Below are 16919 nucleotides of genomic sequence, written 5' to 3' on the forward strand. Positions count from 1 at the left end.
GCATTAGAACACAGGAATGATGGTTGCTGGAAATGTTCCTCTGTACCTCTATGTAGATACTCCATTAAAAATCATCCGTTTCCAGCTTGAATTGTCGTCTACCACAGCGGTCTTCAACCTTTTTTGAGAATGACTATCTCTTAATGCAAGTGTCTCAAATGTAAAGCAAAGTGCTTTTCCTTTGGTGGCAAGGATTAAGTCGTGATGAGCTTTTTCCTGTCAGAGTTGCACAGATGAAGAGAATTCCTGCAAGAGTCTTTACTAATTTGCTGCATCGGAGTCACTCAAGCAGCTCCCAGCATCCATTCCTAACCAGGCAACAGGATGTCTGAATATAGATCACAAGTATTGACACCCTTCTCCTGAACCACAAAGACATTTTATATTCTTCCCTCGCTCGTACAGCGCGTTTGCACTCTCTAAGCTTTCGTGTTGGTGGGCTGACTACGCCCTCGTCACGTCCCTCCAGAGACGAGCAACAAAAAAACAGAAAATATCAAATGAGGGAGGAATGAGGTGGTACATCATTTGTTTTCTTCATGGAGCAGACTGGTTTCCTCCGCTGCATATAAACTAAAGCTTTGTAAAACACGAACAAGATGCATTTTAATCCCAGATGATGCAGGATTCAGTGTCATGTGGCTACAGCTGGACCTTAGATCCAGTGGACAAGGTGGCACAGAGCTGCCTGGTCAAATAGAAATAAAGCAAAGGGAAACTGAATCCAGAAGCTCAATATGTCACGGCCCTGAAATGTGTAATATTTTCTGAAAAGATTCCTCATTTCATTGTTTTTGTGGTTTTATGAGAAGCTGATGTAGTTTCTGTTGCTGACGCTGAGTCAGTATCGTTTCATTCAGTCAGTCAAGCAGTGACGTTTTATATCCTCGACTTGGTCGCCGTTTCAAGGTTTCCTTCGTTAACTCAAGATGCTGACTGCTCTTCCTTTTTGCTGCCAAAGCATTCCTGTCTCCGTTGCTCATCACTAAAATGTCAATCATGACCTGATTTGCGATGGAGGCTCTCTTTAAGAAGCCCTTACACTTTCTGCTTCATTTCCTGCTTTCAATCAATACACGATTTATCCGTCGTATGCTTTTCATTCTTAGTGATGTTCCTGCTCTCCTTTTATGTCAGTATCATTTCCTAATAACTCAGGATGCTTGCTCCTTTCAATGCCACAGCGTTCAGTTCATTCATGTATGAATCAGATCAATTTCATTCTGAATACATATATATTTGAAAAGAAGAGCACTCTAAAAGAAGTGGTGCCACTAAAACAGACTAAAGGTTTAATATACACTACTGTCCTTACTTTTGAGAGAAAATCTTTTTTTTCGATGAAGTTAACATTAAATGAATCAGAAATCCAGTGTAGACATGCTTAATGTGGTAAACGACTATTCTAGCTGGAAATCTTTAATGGAATATCTCCATAGGGGTACAGAGGAGCATTTCCAGCAACCATCACTCCTGTGTTCTAATGCTACTTTGTGTTAGCTAATTGATGATTAGAAAAGCCTTGTCCAATTATGTCAGCGCGTGAAAGTGCGAGTTTTCATGGAAAACATGAAATTGTCTGGGTGACCCAAATTTTTGAACGGTAGTGTACGTTATCCATTTTTCCATGATAGAGATGATTAGTTCATCTTTCTTTTTCCGTCTGTCGTGAGATTCTATGAAGGCAAAATGAGTTTATCCTCCTAACAAGTATTCCCTGACTATCTAAAACCCCAGATTAGTCGGAATCCATGACTGAAGTAGTCCCTAAGAGAGAGACAAAATGCTCTTTTGTTTTTTTTTCACATTTGGTAATGTGTAGCTCATTGCTGTTTTTAAAATTACTGTCTGTCTGTCCACAGGTGAGGGAGGCAGGATGATGGATTATAACCCGGATGCTTCGGATCGCAGGGCCACTCTGCCTGGTTCCTATGACCCTGTTGTGGAGCGGGAGCTCCGTGCTTTGGGCTCTCGCCCGCCAGGGTCCCATCTGGACCCCTCAAACCCAGCCAGGCAAGCCCTCGGCGGGGTTCCTCCCGAGGGGGCCCCTCCAGTCCGTCACCTGGGTGTGGAGCCGCTGATCCGGGCATCTCACGCTAACCTGGCCCGGCCTGTTCAGGGCTCAGAGGAAAGTGTTTCTGTAGGCAGCGACTACTATGGGAGCATGTTCAGCCTCTACAGAGGGAGAACATTTTCTATGCCCTTATAGCACATGGCTTCCTTTTCCCAGGATTCCACAAAAACACAGACTGGCCACAAACCCAAAATTACAAAGAAAAGTGACACATATGGCAAAAGACATTCAATCCCTCATAGACCCACTCGCAAAAATTGTATTCCATTTGTTACAAAGCTCTTCATTTTTTACTCCTCTTTCATATATTCAAGGTGTTACTTCCTCTTGGTATTATTTTGATGGCACACTTTCCTTTGACTCTGTCTTCTTGCTGTGAGTGTGGTTTGTTTTCAATCTAACAATGATTGCAAGTCAACAAAATATCATTAATATTGTTAATATTTCTTATAGCCATTAGAGAGGATTCAGTGGTACAATCTGCTAATATATATTATTCAGCACTTCTGAAAACTGTGATTACTCTTTTTACCCACTGCATGTTTTCTACAACAACCCCTGACTTTTGGATTAACACCGTATCTTTATAGGTTTGCAGTGGCATGCATGGGTTGCTTTGATCCGAGCTGATATTAGCATGAATGTTCTCACAAGTTAATGATCATGTTATTCACAGGTTCTTTTTAGGCATGAAGTTTTTGTATTTGAAGTCAAAGCGGAGGAACTTTTTCTGGTATTTTGTAACCGTTCAGTGCAATTTTGTTGCTGCGACATACTTTTCAATTATCACTGTCGTACACTTTCTTTTACTTTTCCACAGTTAGATTAAATTCTTAAGAAATGCTACATGCAGGCAGTTATTAATTTCTGTCATTTTATTTTACTGACGTGTTGCTCATGAGGTGAGACACAAAGAGCACAGAGAAAACACAATGAACTCACAAGACAAAATGACACAAACTGACATTCAACTACATCTTTGTTACTCTTCCAAAGCCTTCTTCAGCTTCTCCAGAGCTCTAACTTCACACCTCCATTTCCCCTCAACCCTCACCTCTCTAGGACTCAAACTACTGATGAATCACAGCGGTTCTCCTCCCTGTCTTCCCCCCAACCACCTCTCAGCACACACAGAAACCGCATCAGCACCCAGACACAAGAACCGGATAAAACCAAACCTTCGGACCCCAAAACGTCGAAAACAGACCAAACATCTAACAGTGTTGTCATGACGCCCAAACTGGCTCGAGCAGGACCCAAGATCTTCGACAAAGTCCGGGCTTTTGAGGAGCGGAGGTCCAACGTGGATCTGCCAGGAAGGGCAGCTTCCTTTGACTCGGACGACAGTGGAAAGAAGACCGGAGGCCCCAGCAAAGAGGAAATCCTGCAGGGGGCAGCGCAGAAGAGAGCAGGATTCAAGCAACGGGCCTCGTCGTTGGAGGACAAGACGAGCTACTCGCAGAGGGTCCAGAGCTACCAGAGCAAGTTTGCAGAAGAGTTGCAGAGGATCAAGAAGCTTGTGGGCAAACCAAGCTTGAAGAAGTCGTATTCCACTGAGCAGCTGTCGCAGAAAGACCGGCTTAACACCGGGAAGCTGGAGCCCATTCCTCCCCAAGTGGTCAAAAAGCTGGAGGCCAGAGAGCGAGGCCTGGAGGAGAGAAGAGACGTGGACAGAACTCTGCAGACTCATCCTCAGGCCCAAAGCAAAGATCTGCAGAATCAGAGCAGCAACCCGGAAAAGGACAAGATGACACGTCCAGATCCACAGGGGAAAGCAGCAGATAGTTCATCACAAGGAAGCGCTGGGAGAATCTCTGTTACCAGGGAAACGGCACCAGTTCACCAGTTACCAGGGCAACCGTTGCCAACAGCCACAAGGACAAACTCGATCAGGTTTGAAGATTATCTGTACTGATGGATTTGAGTGTTTTCACATTTTTTTTACCCATATTTATTCCACATGCGACCGTTTTCTTGTCTTTGCAAACAGGGAAACCTTACAAAGCTCTCAGGAGGCTTACAAAGACACACTTGATGCCACATCCCATGACTCTTCATCCTCCTCCAGAGACACCAAGATGGGTAACAGAGCAGAGGGCAGATCTCCCAGCCCATCAGGGAAGAGAGCCTCCCCAGTACCTGTGAGGGAAACAGGGTCCCAGTATCCACCCAAACCGCCCCGGCTCACCCCGTCACCCACTCCCTCCATCAGCCCTCTCCAGAAGAGGAGGAAGGCGGAGGCTGGGAGGACATCTCCGGCCTTTAAGGTGAACATCCCCACTATCCTGGTGGAGGATGAGCCCATGGAGACAGAAAGTGTTGCAGAGAAGAGCAAGAGCAGGAGGAGGGAGGGTCGAGTTCACAAGAGCAAGAAAGGTCATTCTGCTGAACCCAAGTCCCCAGAGGAAGGTAGGAGATATTTTATCATCAGTGCTGATAAATGCATGTGTAAAAATCCTCATGCAACTCAAAAAGTGATTTTGATGGCACCAAAGTCAGTGAGAAAGTGTCAGAATATTGCGTCGCTAGCTTGCTTAACAGGTTTATTTGGCAGGGTTGGGGTTTGCTAATCCTAGCTAACACAATGGTGGCTTTTGCTTGCAGGAGTCTATTCCTTTTTTTTGTTCTGCACCAGCATCTAATAAGAGCGCTCACCTTTAAAATGTCCTTTTAAGAATCTTAGATGCTATAGAAGTGGTTTTCTTAACACCATACACCAACCTTAAAGCAGTGTTTCGCTGTCCTCTGTTGATGACAGCTTCACCACAGTGTCGCTGCTGGTGGTTGGAGGTGGTCTGTAATGTGCCCTGTTGCACATGTCATCAGTTCCAGCAGTGATGCAATGGGAGCACAGCAGCAAATCCCTGCTGAAATGTGGGAAAACAAACCACAGGAGGTCAGGAAAATTGGATTTTTAACGGGCATGACTTTGCTCCTCATGAGTTCAATTTAATTCAGTTGATCATCAATTAGCGTTTCAACACGATTAGCTAACACAATGTGGCGTTAGAACACAGGAATGATGATTGCTGGAAATGGGCCTCTGTACGTACCCCATGTAGATATTCCAATATGTACTATTTCTAAACATTTTGTATATTTTTTTTTGTTGCAAAATACTGAATGGTTTTACCTCTTTAGGTCAATTAGGGTCAGTAATTAAAACAATCTGTGACAGTAGCATTCCGTTTATTAAAGTACCTCGAGATCACAGAAAACCAAAGTTGCTAAAGAGAACAGGTGTAAAAGAACTAGAACAAATGCACAGAATAGCCTTAAAAATAACAACTACAGAGGGTTGTCCACTATGGAAAATTAATCAAACCCTCGACCAGATTTATCGATTCACTCGGGGACCCAAAAATGGAAACTAGCCCATCGGCTTATTCTAGGGTCTGACCCATTTCGCTAAACCAGGTAACAGAGAACAGGCAGTTCCACATAAACACTCCTCTCGCTTCCAGGGGCTTCGTCTGATGACTCCTTCCTGTCTGCTGGTGAGGAGTCACCCGAGGGTCCGAGTTTTGAGAAGCCTCTCCAGGACACCACGGCTCCCAGCGCCTCGGAGGTCACGCTGAAATGTATCGTCGCTGGCAGCCCGTCGCCCACAGGTACAACTCAGAACATCAAGTGAACTCAATATTAGGGGCGTACTCTGTTTTCTTTTTGAGGTATTATTTATTAATAGTTCAATAAAAAGAACCTATGATATCAGTCAGTTCATCAACACAAGAACAAACACACGAAGACTGACCAGTTAAAAAGATCCAATAGGGAGAAAAAGAAAAAAGAGTTTAAAACAAGAAGAGCACTCCACCAAGGCTGCTTCGTTGTTGTATCATTTAGCCACCACATGGCTGCTACTACTGTTGTTGCTGCTGTTCCGTGTCCAGCTGCCCGACCTGTTTTTGAAGTGAATTGAATTAGAATCAGCTTCCATATTTGCCATAGGTTGTAGATTTTTGTGACTTTTCTATTTAATTTTTTAGATATTAGTAAAAGCCAAAGAAGGGTTTACAAAAACATCCACATGACAACAACTTATTAGCAACTCGTAGAATACAGTAGTTAACGGATTCTATTCTTTTTTTTGTTGTTGTTGCAGCTTGTTTGTTGCATTCCCTTCCCTTTGTGTTGAGGAACTGAAGTAAAATCTGTGTTTTTAACAGAAGGCCTCTTCATTCCAGATCTTGATTAAAGTTGTTCTTCTACATCAGTTTTTCTCTGAGTGTTTGAGTGTATTTCTCTGTGTCCTCAGTGACATGGAGGAAGAATAACGTGGAGATACGCAGCGATGCCTTCCATGTCGTTAAAGCTGAGGGGGAGCAGCACAGTCTGCTAATCAAGGAGATGAGGCCGAGCAACGCCGGGTCGTACTGCGTCACAGCTGCCAACGCGGCGGGCCGAGCGTCCTGCAGCGCCATGCTCTACATCCAGTCAGGTGAGGCTGGAGATACGAGGCGAGCCCGGAGCACAAGCGGTGTTACAGTGACACATTTACAAGCACGCAACACAAATTTAAATGAAGACGGAGACGCCGAGGCACATGAAAACGATGCTCTCCTTGAAATACACGAACATGTTGACTCACTCGCTTTAATCCGCTGCCAGCCCTCCTCCGCCTGACATTCTGTCTTAATGACTACAAAGGCCTGCTGGAGCTCAGCATCCCAACCGGGGCTCCTCGCAGCGATAGTTGCCATGACAACCCATTAATTCTTGAAGGCGCCGAGCTGCTCGCGGTGTGAATTCAAAACGCAGTCCTGCCCCGTCACACAAAGGTCTCCTGAGTCTTAAAGGCAGCCGTGACATTCAGGATCAGAAGGAAATGCTGAAAACATTCCTTCTGGAGGAGGTTTCTGTTGGAACTATGGCTGCACTGGATGTTTCTGTAACGCTCAGCTCATGTAGATGCAGCTTGCTCTTCCCCAGTTTTATCAACAGATGTGACCGTCCGCTGTGGTTCTGTCTCAGCAGCAGCAGCACCAGGCCTCTGTTGCCATATTAGGCCAGCGGAGTCTAACTTGCAGAAGTATTTTTAGCCGCCCTCTTGTTCTCCCGGGTAATTGCTGTCTGCTTTATGTTCCCGTGTGCTGCTGCAATCGTGGACTTTTTCATCACCCTAGATTTCACGCTACAGGGCCTGGAGATGGAGTTGTCAGAATGTGGTGGGAGATTATGTGAGTCATTTGAGCTGGAGATTTTTTTTGGCAGATTCAAGCCAAAACAGTGGGAGAGATTGATTTCTGGGCTTCAAAGAATATCAAACCACAATATGGTGGAGGAGCTTGACACTGCATTGTTGTGATTTTTGCATAAAATGTCCCAGCTATTTATCGATTTCATAGTACGATCATCCTCCGTGGAATCTGTTTGGTATCAAATCACCTAAACTCGAATAAATCATCCGTCAAATCTTGTGCGAAGTTCAGGAATGCGAGAGAATATCGACGTGCCAGCGATGGGAAGCAGAGGACACAATAGAGAATGAAGCTGAAGAGGAAGGTTAGCTGGCTCAGACTGTTGAGCAGTTGTGTAAGAGTTGGCAGGTTTACATATAAATACTCCCGAGAGTTATCCCCTGGTGCACAGACGCTGCTCAGAGATGTGACTCTAGGTAGGTTATTTTGTTATTTTTCCATTTTAATGCCAGCAGTTCGACAGAATATCCACCTACGTTACTTAATAATTTAGCATGAATGATGTTTCTCTGAAATCTGGAGAGTTAATGTTTCATTGCTGTTAGTCAGTTGTTCCATGTACAGGTTGAGATGTGGTCGTTTCCATCTATTATATGACCCAGTTTCCTTTCTTTCCAATCCATTTCCGAAAAAATCCTCTGCTGCTGTTTGTCTTCTTGTCTTACCTCTGTTCCACTCGTGGATTTTTATTCATTTTCAGTCAGTTGTCGCAATGTTAGCTGCACATTCCAGATGAGAGTTTTAGGTTTTAGGGAGACATAAAGAGGCAGAGGCAGGGTGGCTTTCTGTTCGTCCATCCAGCGATGAATTAATTCTGACTTCAGTAGAAGCTGCCAGGAGTCCAGACACACTGTCTGCTCTGGAACTCCTGGGAATAAGTGAATGATTGGGTCAGGGATTAAGGGATTAATTCATTATCGGTTCAGTTACGGTCACTTCAGAGAGGTCCCTGCGCTCTGTGTGTGTGCGTGCATGTGTGTGGGTGTGCACGTGGCCCACTTATCTCGAACTCGGCGCTCCTTGTTGCCAACAGCTCGTCTTGGCAACGACAGTCATCTGCAGAAAAGCAAGCAAAGACTGTAAACATCGGAGCTCTGACAGATTGTTCTCGTCCAAAGGTTTAACGAGCCTCCCCGCTGCCGAGTTAACATATTTCAGAAAGATTTGCGCTTAATTACTTAAATTAAAAAGTGTGCAAATCAGAGTTGACTTTTTCATGAACCCAAATAAAAGTGAATTAGGTACAGCGGTAGTTAGGCTTATTATTCTATTGTACTTTCCTGTTGGTCACAGAGCCAAGCCGAAGTGGGAAAGCAGCTGCTTCCCTGGATGCCAGCAGTCCGATCCAGTCCGATGAGGAGTATCTGAGCCCTCAGGAGGAGGCCATGGAGGTCTCACCTGCTCCTGGCAAAAGGGTCCATTTCAAAGAGCCTCCCTCATTTCAGGTAAGACTGGTGCAGAAACCAAAGATGCATTAATTTGCCCAGTAACAAACAGCAAACTGCAGTAGAGCAGAATGGAGCTAGCGTGCAAACTACAACAGAAAACATAAATTGTTGAATTTTGGCGGGATTTGTAAAGCAGCAGTCTCCAAACTTTTTTACACCACAGATCGAATTCAAGCAAGACAGTTTTCTTCGGACCGGTCATCGCACACAGATCAAACAAGAAGAGCACTCAGGGAGCGCAGCACTCTGCTCAGTTGTTGTATCATTTCCTACAGATGAAATCTTGAATCAAAAATGACCTTGCACAGAGCACAGGCGTGTGTTTTACATATATACGTTATATACAGATCCAGAATCGCGTGACCTTAGTATGTAGCTGGTGGTGGGAATCGATGGGACTCAGAAACACCCCCACAATTGAATCATTTCATTCATGGATCCAGACTATAAGCCGTATCACTGATAAAATCTCGTAAAGATATAGCCGGTACGATGTCATAACTTTTAATCACTTAAATCAAAACAAACCCTCTGTGGTGCAGAAGACTGGCAGCTACTTTTCCTCTGTTCTCTTGTTATTTGTGATCTTACTAATAGGAAGAATGATAAATAAAAGCTCAGTCGAGTGCTTTATACGTGTCATTTCTGACCAAAGAAAAGTGAAAAAAATTGGAAGGATCTTACTACTTCTCCTCACGCTGTTCTGAAAAGGAGGAGGAGGTTGATAACTGCAGCCATTCTGGGTTCTGTCGTGATGTTGTTTTATTTGAAGACTTCAAGTTTGTAATCCAGTTTGACTTTGCAGACAGAAACAAACTTTAGAGCATCTACAGATGACTTTGTTGTGTTTTAAAGGTGGCACCGTGTGACCAGGCAGTTTCTGAGGGTCAAGATGTTGTTCTGACGGCCAGAATCAGAGGGCAGCCCAAACCCATGGTTTACTGGTAAGAATCCTTTGCTCAGAGCTTTGCTGCAGACTCACACATCACACTTGCAGCTTTTATCTCCACCAAGGTCGCTGGCTGTGTTCCTGTCACACTATTAAACACCTGAGTATAAATGAGTGTGACAGCCACTTTCCACTGGCCCAGGTTGAAGGACAAAGTCGCCGTGAAGACAGCAGGGCGCTTCGCTGTGCGAGACATAGAAGATGACACCAGTGAAATGAGAATCAGCTCAGCTCAGAGGTCAGATTCGGGCCTTTACGTCTGCAAGATCGTCAGCGAGTACGGAGCCCAGCAGGCCGATTGCCGAGTGGAGGTCAGAGGTGAGTAATGAACATCTGAGCCCGTCACCTTTAATCATGCGGGGGTAAATAGCCTGTAATACAAAGGTGGCAAACATGCGGCCCTCGGGACAACTTTGTAAAGAAGAAAAATTATAGAGAAGACATTAACTGCAAACTGTAAATTTGTAAAGCCAGAAATTTTAAATCATTTCTCGACCATGACAAGTTGTTTTGATCATAATGTAAAATTGTGGATTGCTTATTGTTCTTTAGTTGTTTTGTTTCATTTTGTGAGATTTTGTCTTGTTTTGTCCTTTTTGTCTTTCTTTTGTTCCTTGTTTTGCTTCTAGTTTTTGTCTCACTTATGTTGTTTGTCTATTTTTTATTGTTTTGCTTCTCGCTTTTCTTTTTTGTCTTGTTTTTGTTGCTCTGCCTTTCTGTTTGTCTCACTTGTGTCATTTGTCGATTTTCTTGCTCAATTTGTTTCTCACGTTTGTCGATTTATGTCTTGTTTTTGTTGTTTTGTGTCATTTTTGTAGTATTTGTTTTGTTTTTGTTTTGGACTTTGGTCATTTTGATCACAAAAGAAAATGCTAGTATTTTGCTGCACTAAATGTTTTGTGCATTTGTAGATCCACTGTGATCTGTAAATTGTAATATGTAAATGATAAACTGAGGCAGAAAATTGTTGAAATGAAACTTCTACCGTTTTCTACAGAAATTTCCGGTTGTTCATAATGTTTTGTAAAAAAAAAAGTATTCCTGAAATGTGAATATTTTCAGAATACACTTCTTTACACTAAAACAAAGGGATTTTTTTTTTTAGTTGTGGTTATTTATCGGTTATTATGCTCTGATTTTACTGGTCCGGCCCACTTGAGATCAAATTGGGCTGAATGTGGCCCCTGAACTAAAATGAATTTAACACCCCTGCTGTAATATTTCTTCATTGCTGTTGTTTTATCAACAGCTGGAGGACAAACAACGCTGAGAATCACCAGGGAGTTGAAAGACGTGGCGGTGAGGGCTGGAGAGTCGGCCATGTTTGAGTGTTATGCTACAGGACCTGCAGACGTGGATGTGGACTGGTTGTCCAACGGGAAGCTGATCCAGCCGGCGCTGCTCAACTGCAAGATGCACTTTGACGGGAAGAGGTGGGCTTTCTTTGTGTGGTCGGAAAGATTGATATTTAGCTAGTTTTGCATATTTAGATTGCCTTCCTACTTCTGCTGCCCCCTTTCTACCCAGGTGTTTCTGAGTTCCATCAATTCCCGCCATCCGCTACAAATTTAGGTCACGCGATTCGGTATCCGTATATAATGTTCACATGCATAACACATGTCTGTGCTCAGTGCAACATCATTTTGTTTGTGGGTACATCTATATTAAATTGCTACATTCTAACAATAACTTACAAACAAAAGCTGCATTTCTAAAAATATTTGCGGGAATGAGCAGCCTTGGCGGAGTACTGTGCTCTCTGAATGCTTTTGCAGTTTTTAAATGGTTCAGTTTTTCTAAAGAGTGCTTTGTTTCATTGTCTAGGTGTCGTCTCATGCTGAATTCAGTACATGAGGATGACAGTGGGACGTACACCTGCAAGCTGAGCACTGTTAAAGGTGAAAGACTTTTATCTTGGTTCTTCATGGAAAATGCATGTTCATATACTTTGGTTGTTTTCCTGCTTTATGAGATGTTTTTTAAATTATGTTTTCTTTAAAAAAAAAAACCTGTCTGATGTGTTATTTCCAGAGGAACTGACCTCAAGTGCAAACCTGAGAGTCGCTCCGTCCAAGGAGCCTCTGTTCACCCGTAAGCTGGACATCCTGGAGGTCATCGAAGGCCGCACTGCACGCTTTGACTGCAAGGTGAGCGGATCACCTGCTCCTCGAGTCACATGGATGCATTTTGGTAAGAAATCTCCAGGATGTGTGTGAACCTTCAAGAGAAATCACACCTCCGTATGTTTTGACTTTTCTTTCTTTTCCCGTTAATGTTCTTTCAGAGACGCAAGTGGAGGAGAGCGATAATGTTCGCATCCTTCAGGAGGGGGGTCGTCACTCACTTGTCATCACCCACGTTAGCAGCGACACTGAAGGCTTTTACACAGCGGTAGCTCAAAACATTCATGGAAAGTCTGAATGCACTGCTGAGCTCTACATGCAGGAACCCAGAGCTGCCATCGCCTCGCACATGTAAGAAAAGTCATTTGTATTAAAAAAAAAATCTCTAATTACCATTGTATTGTTTTAATGACTTTGAACGTAGGAAGATAAATCCAAGATAAGAATCAAAGATACCATTTTGTTTTGGGTTTTTTTTCAAGGATTTTGTCTTTGACTTCTGTGAATTCGTCAATATCTTGATATTTCTTCCAAGGGCCAAGTTGGAGAAGATGCCATCCATCCCCGAAGAGCCTGAAGTGCTGGAGAATGAGGTGGAGAAGAGGACCATGCCGGACTTTGTCAAACCTCTGGCTGACGTAGAAGTGATTGAAGGGAAGGAGGCGGTGCTGAAGTGCAAGGTGGCGGGTCTGCCTTACCCAACCATCGCCTGGTACCACAACGGCAAACGCATCGAGAGCAGCGAAGAGCGCAAAATGACTCAGTGTAAGCAGAGAGCCCGGTAGCCAAACAAAACTAAGCTCTTCAGGGAGAAGACATTGGATAAGAAACTTGTGTATCTGTTCTCCAGACAGGGATGTCCACAATCTGGTCATCCGGAGCTCTTGTCATGCTCACGGCGGCGTCTACAAGGCTGTCATCTCCAACAAAGTGGGCAAAGCAGCCTGCTACGCTCATCTATACGTTACAGGTAGGGACGGAAACTTACTGTTTGATGCTTTAGTTGGCAGAATGCGAGATTTTCCTGATGTTATGAGTATGTATTTATTTATGTGAAAACAGATATTGTTCCGGACCCTCCCGATGGTCCTCCATTGATCGAGGCCATTACAGGAAAAACTATAACCCTGAGCTGGAAGAGACCAAAGAGGATCGACCCTTCATTTGGTAGGTAGATTCCACTTTCCTTCTGTGTGGTAAAACACTTTCTGGAATGTTGAGTTGAAATTTAATTTGCAGAAAACACTATTTATAGCATGTCTTGGATGCTAAAATGTTTTTATGCCACTTTGGATTTCAAATCTCACTGGTACGGGTTTGAAAACAAGACCGAGATTTTTCCTCACTGCAGGGACGTGTCTTTGATTGTCATCCAGGAGAAGTATGTTTATGTTTGCAGATAGCGGCTCTTTGCTGTATGTGGTCCAGCAGCAGCCTCTGGGCTCTATCCAGTGGTCCGTTGTGGCGTCCAGCCTGAGGGAGACAAACTACACCGTCCCTTCGCTGTCTAAGGGAGTCCGCTATGCTTTCAGAGTCCTCACATCCACCGGAAAGACTCTGAGTAAACCCTCACCCTCCACTGACCTGGTCCAGCTGCTGGACAGAGGTACTTCAGAAAGCTTAATGTTGCCACTAGTCCAGAGCTTCCCTTTGAAGAGAAAAAGTACATAAACTTTATTCTTTGTAGGACCGTATTTGAGGAAAGCGCCTGTCATTTTGGAGAAACCAGACATTGTGTATGTGGTTGAGAACCAACCTGCAAGCATCACCATCACACTGAACCATGTCCACGCAGTCGTCACCTGGAAAAGGTTTGTTTTTCTGGCTTTTCTGACAAATGAAAAAGGATATTGATTTTTTTGTGAGTTTGTGCACAAACCAGCGGTTGAAGTGATGAGCGTCAGATCTTTAACTACTGAGACAGTGTGTGGTATCTTAGGACATGCAGGAAGTTCAGTTCAAACACACAAACCAACCCTCAGGAAGACGTCTGTCAATAGCCGCCTGCTGCTTTTCATCCCACTTCTGTTGTCATCAGGGACTCTTCTATAAATTGGGATGGAATGTGTAAACCTCCTTATTGTAACCGCTGCAGATAATGAGTCCAGGTTCAGAGCACCAGGATGGAGAAGCAGCACTGTGCAGTGGTTTACACTGCTTTGATTGAATTTAACTTTGGAGATTCAAGCACATGTTCTCTGTGGAGATCTGCAGTTTCTTGGAGGGAAGTTATGTTTTCTATCTGCAGGGTGATTGTATCTGGTACATAGCTGGCACTTCTGCATGCTAAAGTTTTAACCTAGTGAACCCTGTGGAAGAAATTTCACTCTTAGTCCTTCAAAGTTTGCTGTAGTGGAGTTTTTATTGGTATTCCGGAGTACAAATTTACACACGTGGACAAAATTGTTGGTACCCCTCAGTTAAAGAAGGAAAAACCCACAATTCTCACTGAAATCACTTGAAACTCACAAAAGTAACAAATAAAAATGTATTGAAAATTAAATAATCAAAATCAGCCATCACTTTTGAATTGTTGATTAACATAATTATTTAAAAAAACAAACTAATGAAATAGGGCTGGACAAAAATGATGGTACCCATAACTTAATATTTTGCTGCACAACCTTTTGAGGCAATCACTGCAATTAAACGATTTCTGTATTTGTCAATGAGCGTTCTGCAGCTGTCAACAGGTATTTTGGCCCACTCCTCATGAGCAAACAGCTCCAGTTGTCTCAGGTTTGATGGGTGTCTTCTCCAAATGGCATGTTTCAGCTCCTTCCACATATGTTCAATGGGATTCAGATCTGGGCTCATAGAAGGCCACTTTAGAATAGTCCAACGCTTTTCTCTCAGCCATTCTTGGCTGTTTTTGGTTGTGTGTTTTGGATCGTTGTCCTGTTGGAAGACCCATGACCTGCGACTGAGACCAAGCTTTCTGACACGAGGCAGCACATTTCTCTCCAGAATGCCTTGATAGTCTTCAGATTTCATCGTACCTTGCACACTTTCAAGACACCCTGTGCCAGATGCAGCAAAGCAGCCCCAAAACATTACTGAGCCTCCTCCATGTTTCACCGTAGGGACAGTGTTCTTTTCTTCGTATGCTTGGTTTTTGAGTCTATGAACATAGAGTTGATGTGCCTTACCAAAAAGCTCCAGTTTGGTCTCATCTGTCCAAAGGACATTCTCCCAGAAGCTTTGTGGCTTGTCAACATGCATTTTTGCAAATTCCAGTCTGGCTTTTTTATGAGTTTTTTTCAGCAGTGGTGTCCTCCTTGGTCGTCTCCCATGAAGTCCACTTTGGCTCAAACAACGACGAATGGTGCGATCTGACACTGATGTACCTTGGCCTTGGAGTTCACCTTTAATTTCTTTGGAGGTTGCTCTGGGCTCTTTGGATACAATTCGTCTCTTCAATTTCTCATCAATTTTCCTCTTGCGGCCACGTCCAGGGAGGTTGGCTACTGTCCCGTGGGTCTTGAACTTCTGAATAATATGAGCCACTGTTGTCACAGGAACTTCAAGCTGTTTAGAGATGGTCTTATAGCCTTTACCTTTAAGATGTTTGTCTATAATTTTTTTTCGGATGTCCTGGGACAATTCTCTCCTTCGCTTTCTGTTGTCCATGTTCAGTGTGGTACACACCTTTTCACCAAACAGCAGGGTGACTACTTGTCTCCCTTTAAATAGGCAGACTGACTGATTATGAGTTTGGAAACACCTGTGATGTCAATTAAATGACACACCTGAGTTAATCATGTCACTCTGGTCAAATAGTTTTCAATCTTTTATAGAGGTACCATCATTTTTGTCCAGCCCTATTTCATTAGTTTGTTTTTTTAAATAATTATGTTAATCAACAATTCAAAAGTAATGGCTGTTTTTGATTATTTAATTTTCAATAAATTTTTATTTATTGTTACTTTTGTGAGTTTCAAGTGATTTCAGTGAGAATTGTGGGTTTTTCCTTCTTTAACTGAAGGGGTACCAACAATTTTGTCCACGTGTGTATTGGTATTCCAGCGTACGGTGGGCAGAGAGGAGACAAGGATGGATACAAATTCCAATTTAAGATGTAAAAATGTCTATAGTGCTGCACAGTAGCTTTGTGGTTAGCACCTTCTCCTTCCAGCTAGAAGATCCCTGGTTCACATCCTGGCCTTTCCCCAGAACTTTCTGCATAGTTTCTCCCTGTGCATACACAGGTTTTCTCTGGGTACTCCAGCTTCTTCCCACAGTCCAAAAACATGCTGAGGTTGATTGGTCATTCTGAATTGTCTGAGTGTGATTGTTTGTCTTTATGTGTAGTTCTGTGATATACTTGTGACCCGTGCCATCACCCTAAGTCAGCTGGGATCAAGTCCAGTCCCTCTTGTGACCCTAATGAGGATTAAACGGTGTACAGAAAATGGATGAATGTAAAATCACAATTTCTTTCAGTTTTGGTAACAGCCCTAGACACTTTTTTATCTCAATTAAAATGTGACCAGTGCAAAAAATGCACAGAAACTTCATGAAATTGGTAGGATTAACATGTACTTAACAGGGAAAAAATGCATGTCTCTATTTACAAGTGTGCATTGTTTACTGAAGACGTAAAGAATCGCAAAATAATTCCAGTGAAAAATCTAAATGTTAATTTTTAATTTGATTGCTGGTCTCTAGCTGTAATTATCATACATTGCGTGGTTGTTCTGTAGGAGGGGCGTGGCGCTGGTCAACAGACCGGGGATGTTTGAGATGAGCATGCCAGACGATGACCAACACACCCTGAAACTGCAGCGAGTCAAGAGCACCGACATCGGTCAGCTGGTGGTGACGGCCAGCAACCAGTTTGGCAGCGACCTCTGCACGCTTCAGCTGGCCATGGCAGGTCAGTCCAGGCAGCACCACAGGATAAATTTAGCCTTTTAGTGAGAATCCAAAGAACTTACTACTGGCAGCAGTTTGTGCCAGCAAAGATAGCTTACCCTATTTTTAAAGGTTTTTGAATTTTAAAATAACTTGAAATGACACAGTTCCCTTCCTCTGCTGTTATTTTCACTTCATGGACTTCAGAACATAAAAATGTCAGCTTTTATATCCATATAGTTTCTAAAAGAAGACAAACTTGAGAATGTA

The 16919-nt window shown here is 43.3% G+C and overlaps 2 protein-coding genes across 4 annotated transcripts in view; both read left to right on the forward strand.

Moving 5' to 3' along the window:
* Nucleotides 1-2920, forward strand: part of LOC110968256 (striated muscle preferentially expressed protein kinase-like) — a 29138-nt gene extending 26218 nt beyond the window's left edge. For all 3 annotated transcript variants that reach the window (XM_051943554.1, XM_022218095.2, XM_051943555.1), the window contains one exon: nt 1863-2920. In XM_051943554.1, coding sequence (XP_051799514.1) covers nt 1863-1880 — 18 coding nt within the window. In that variant the 3' untranslated portion in view covers nt 1881-2920. The remainder of the gene's footprint in view (nt 1-1862) is intronic.
* A 124-nt stretch (nt 2921-3044) lies between these two features.
* LOC110968255 (striated muscle preferentially expressed protein kinase-like) overlaps nt 3045-16919 on the forward strand; it is a gene marked incomplete at its 5' end in the record, with an annotated part of 28748 nt that continues 14873 nt past the window's right edge. Inside the window, 17 exons of the mRNA XM_051942357.1 lie at nt 3045-3967; nt 4065-4483; nt 5539-5685; nt 6333-6515; nt 8569-8720; nt 9579-9667; nt 9815-9990; nt 10922-11105; nt 11497-11570; nt 11704-11862; nt 11957-12146; nt 12331-12560; nt 12646-12765; nt 12858-12962; nt 13195-13401; nt 13483-13606; nt 16499-16671. Of these exons, the coding sequence (XP_051798317.1) occupies nt 3045-3967; nt 4065-4483; nt 5539-5685; nt 6333-6515; nt 8569-8720; nt 9579-9667; nt 9815-9990; nt 10922-11105; nt 11497-11570; nt 11704-11862; nt 11957-12146; nt 12331-12560; nt 12646-12765; nt 12858-12962; nt 13195-13401; nt 13483-13606; nt 16499-16671 (3655 nt within the window). The remainder of the gene's footprint in view (nt 3968-4064; nt 4484-5538; nt 5686-6332; nt 6516-8568; nt 8721-9578; nt 9668-9814; nt 9991-10921; nt 11106-11496; nt 11571-11703; nt 11863-11956; nt 12147-12330; nt 12561-12645; nt 12766-12857; nt 12963-13194; nt 13402-13482; nt 13607-16498; nt 16672-16919) is intronic.

This window comes from Acanthochromis polyacanthus, chromosome 22, assembly GCF_021347895.1.
Source record: "Acanthochromis polyacanthus isolate Apoly-LR-REF ecotype Palm Island chromosome 22, KAUST_Apoly_ChrSc, whole genome shotgun sequence".
Taxonomy (NCBI): domain Eukaryota; kingdom Metazoa; phylum Chordata; class Actinopteri; family Pomacentridae; genus Acanthochromis; species Acanthochromis polyacanthus.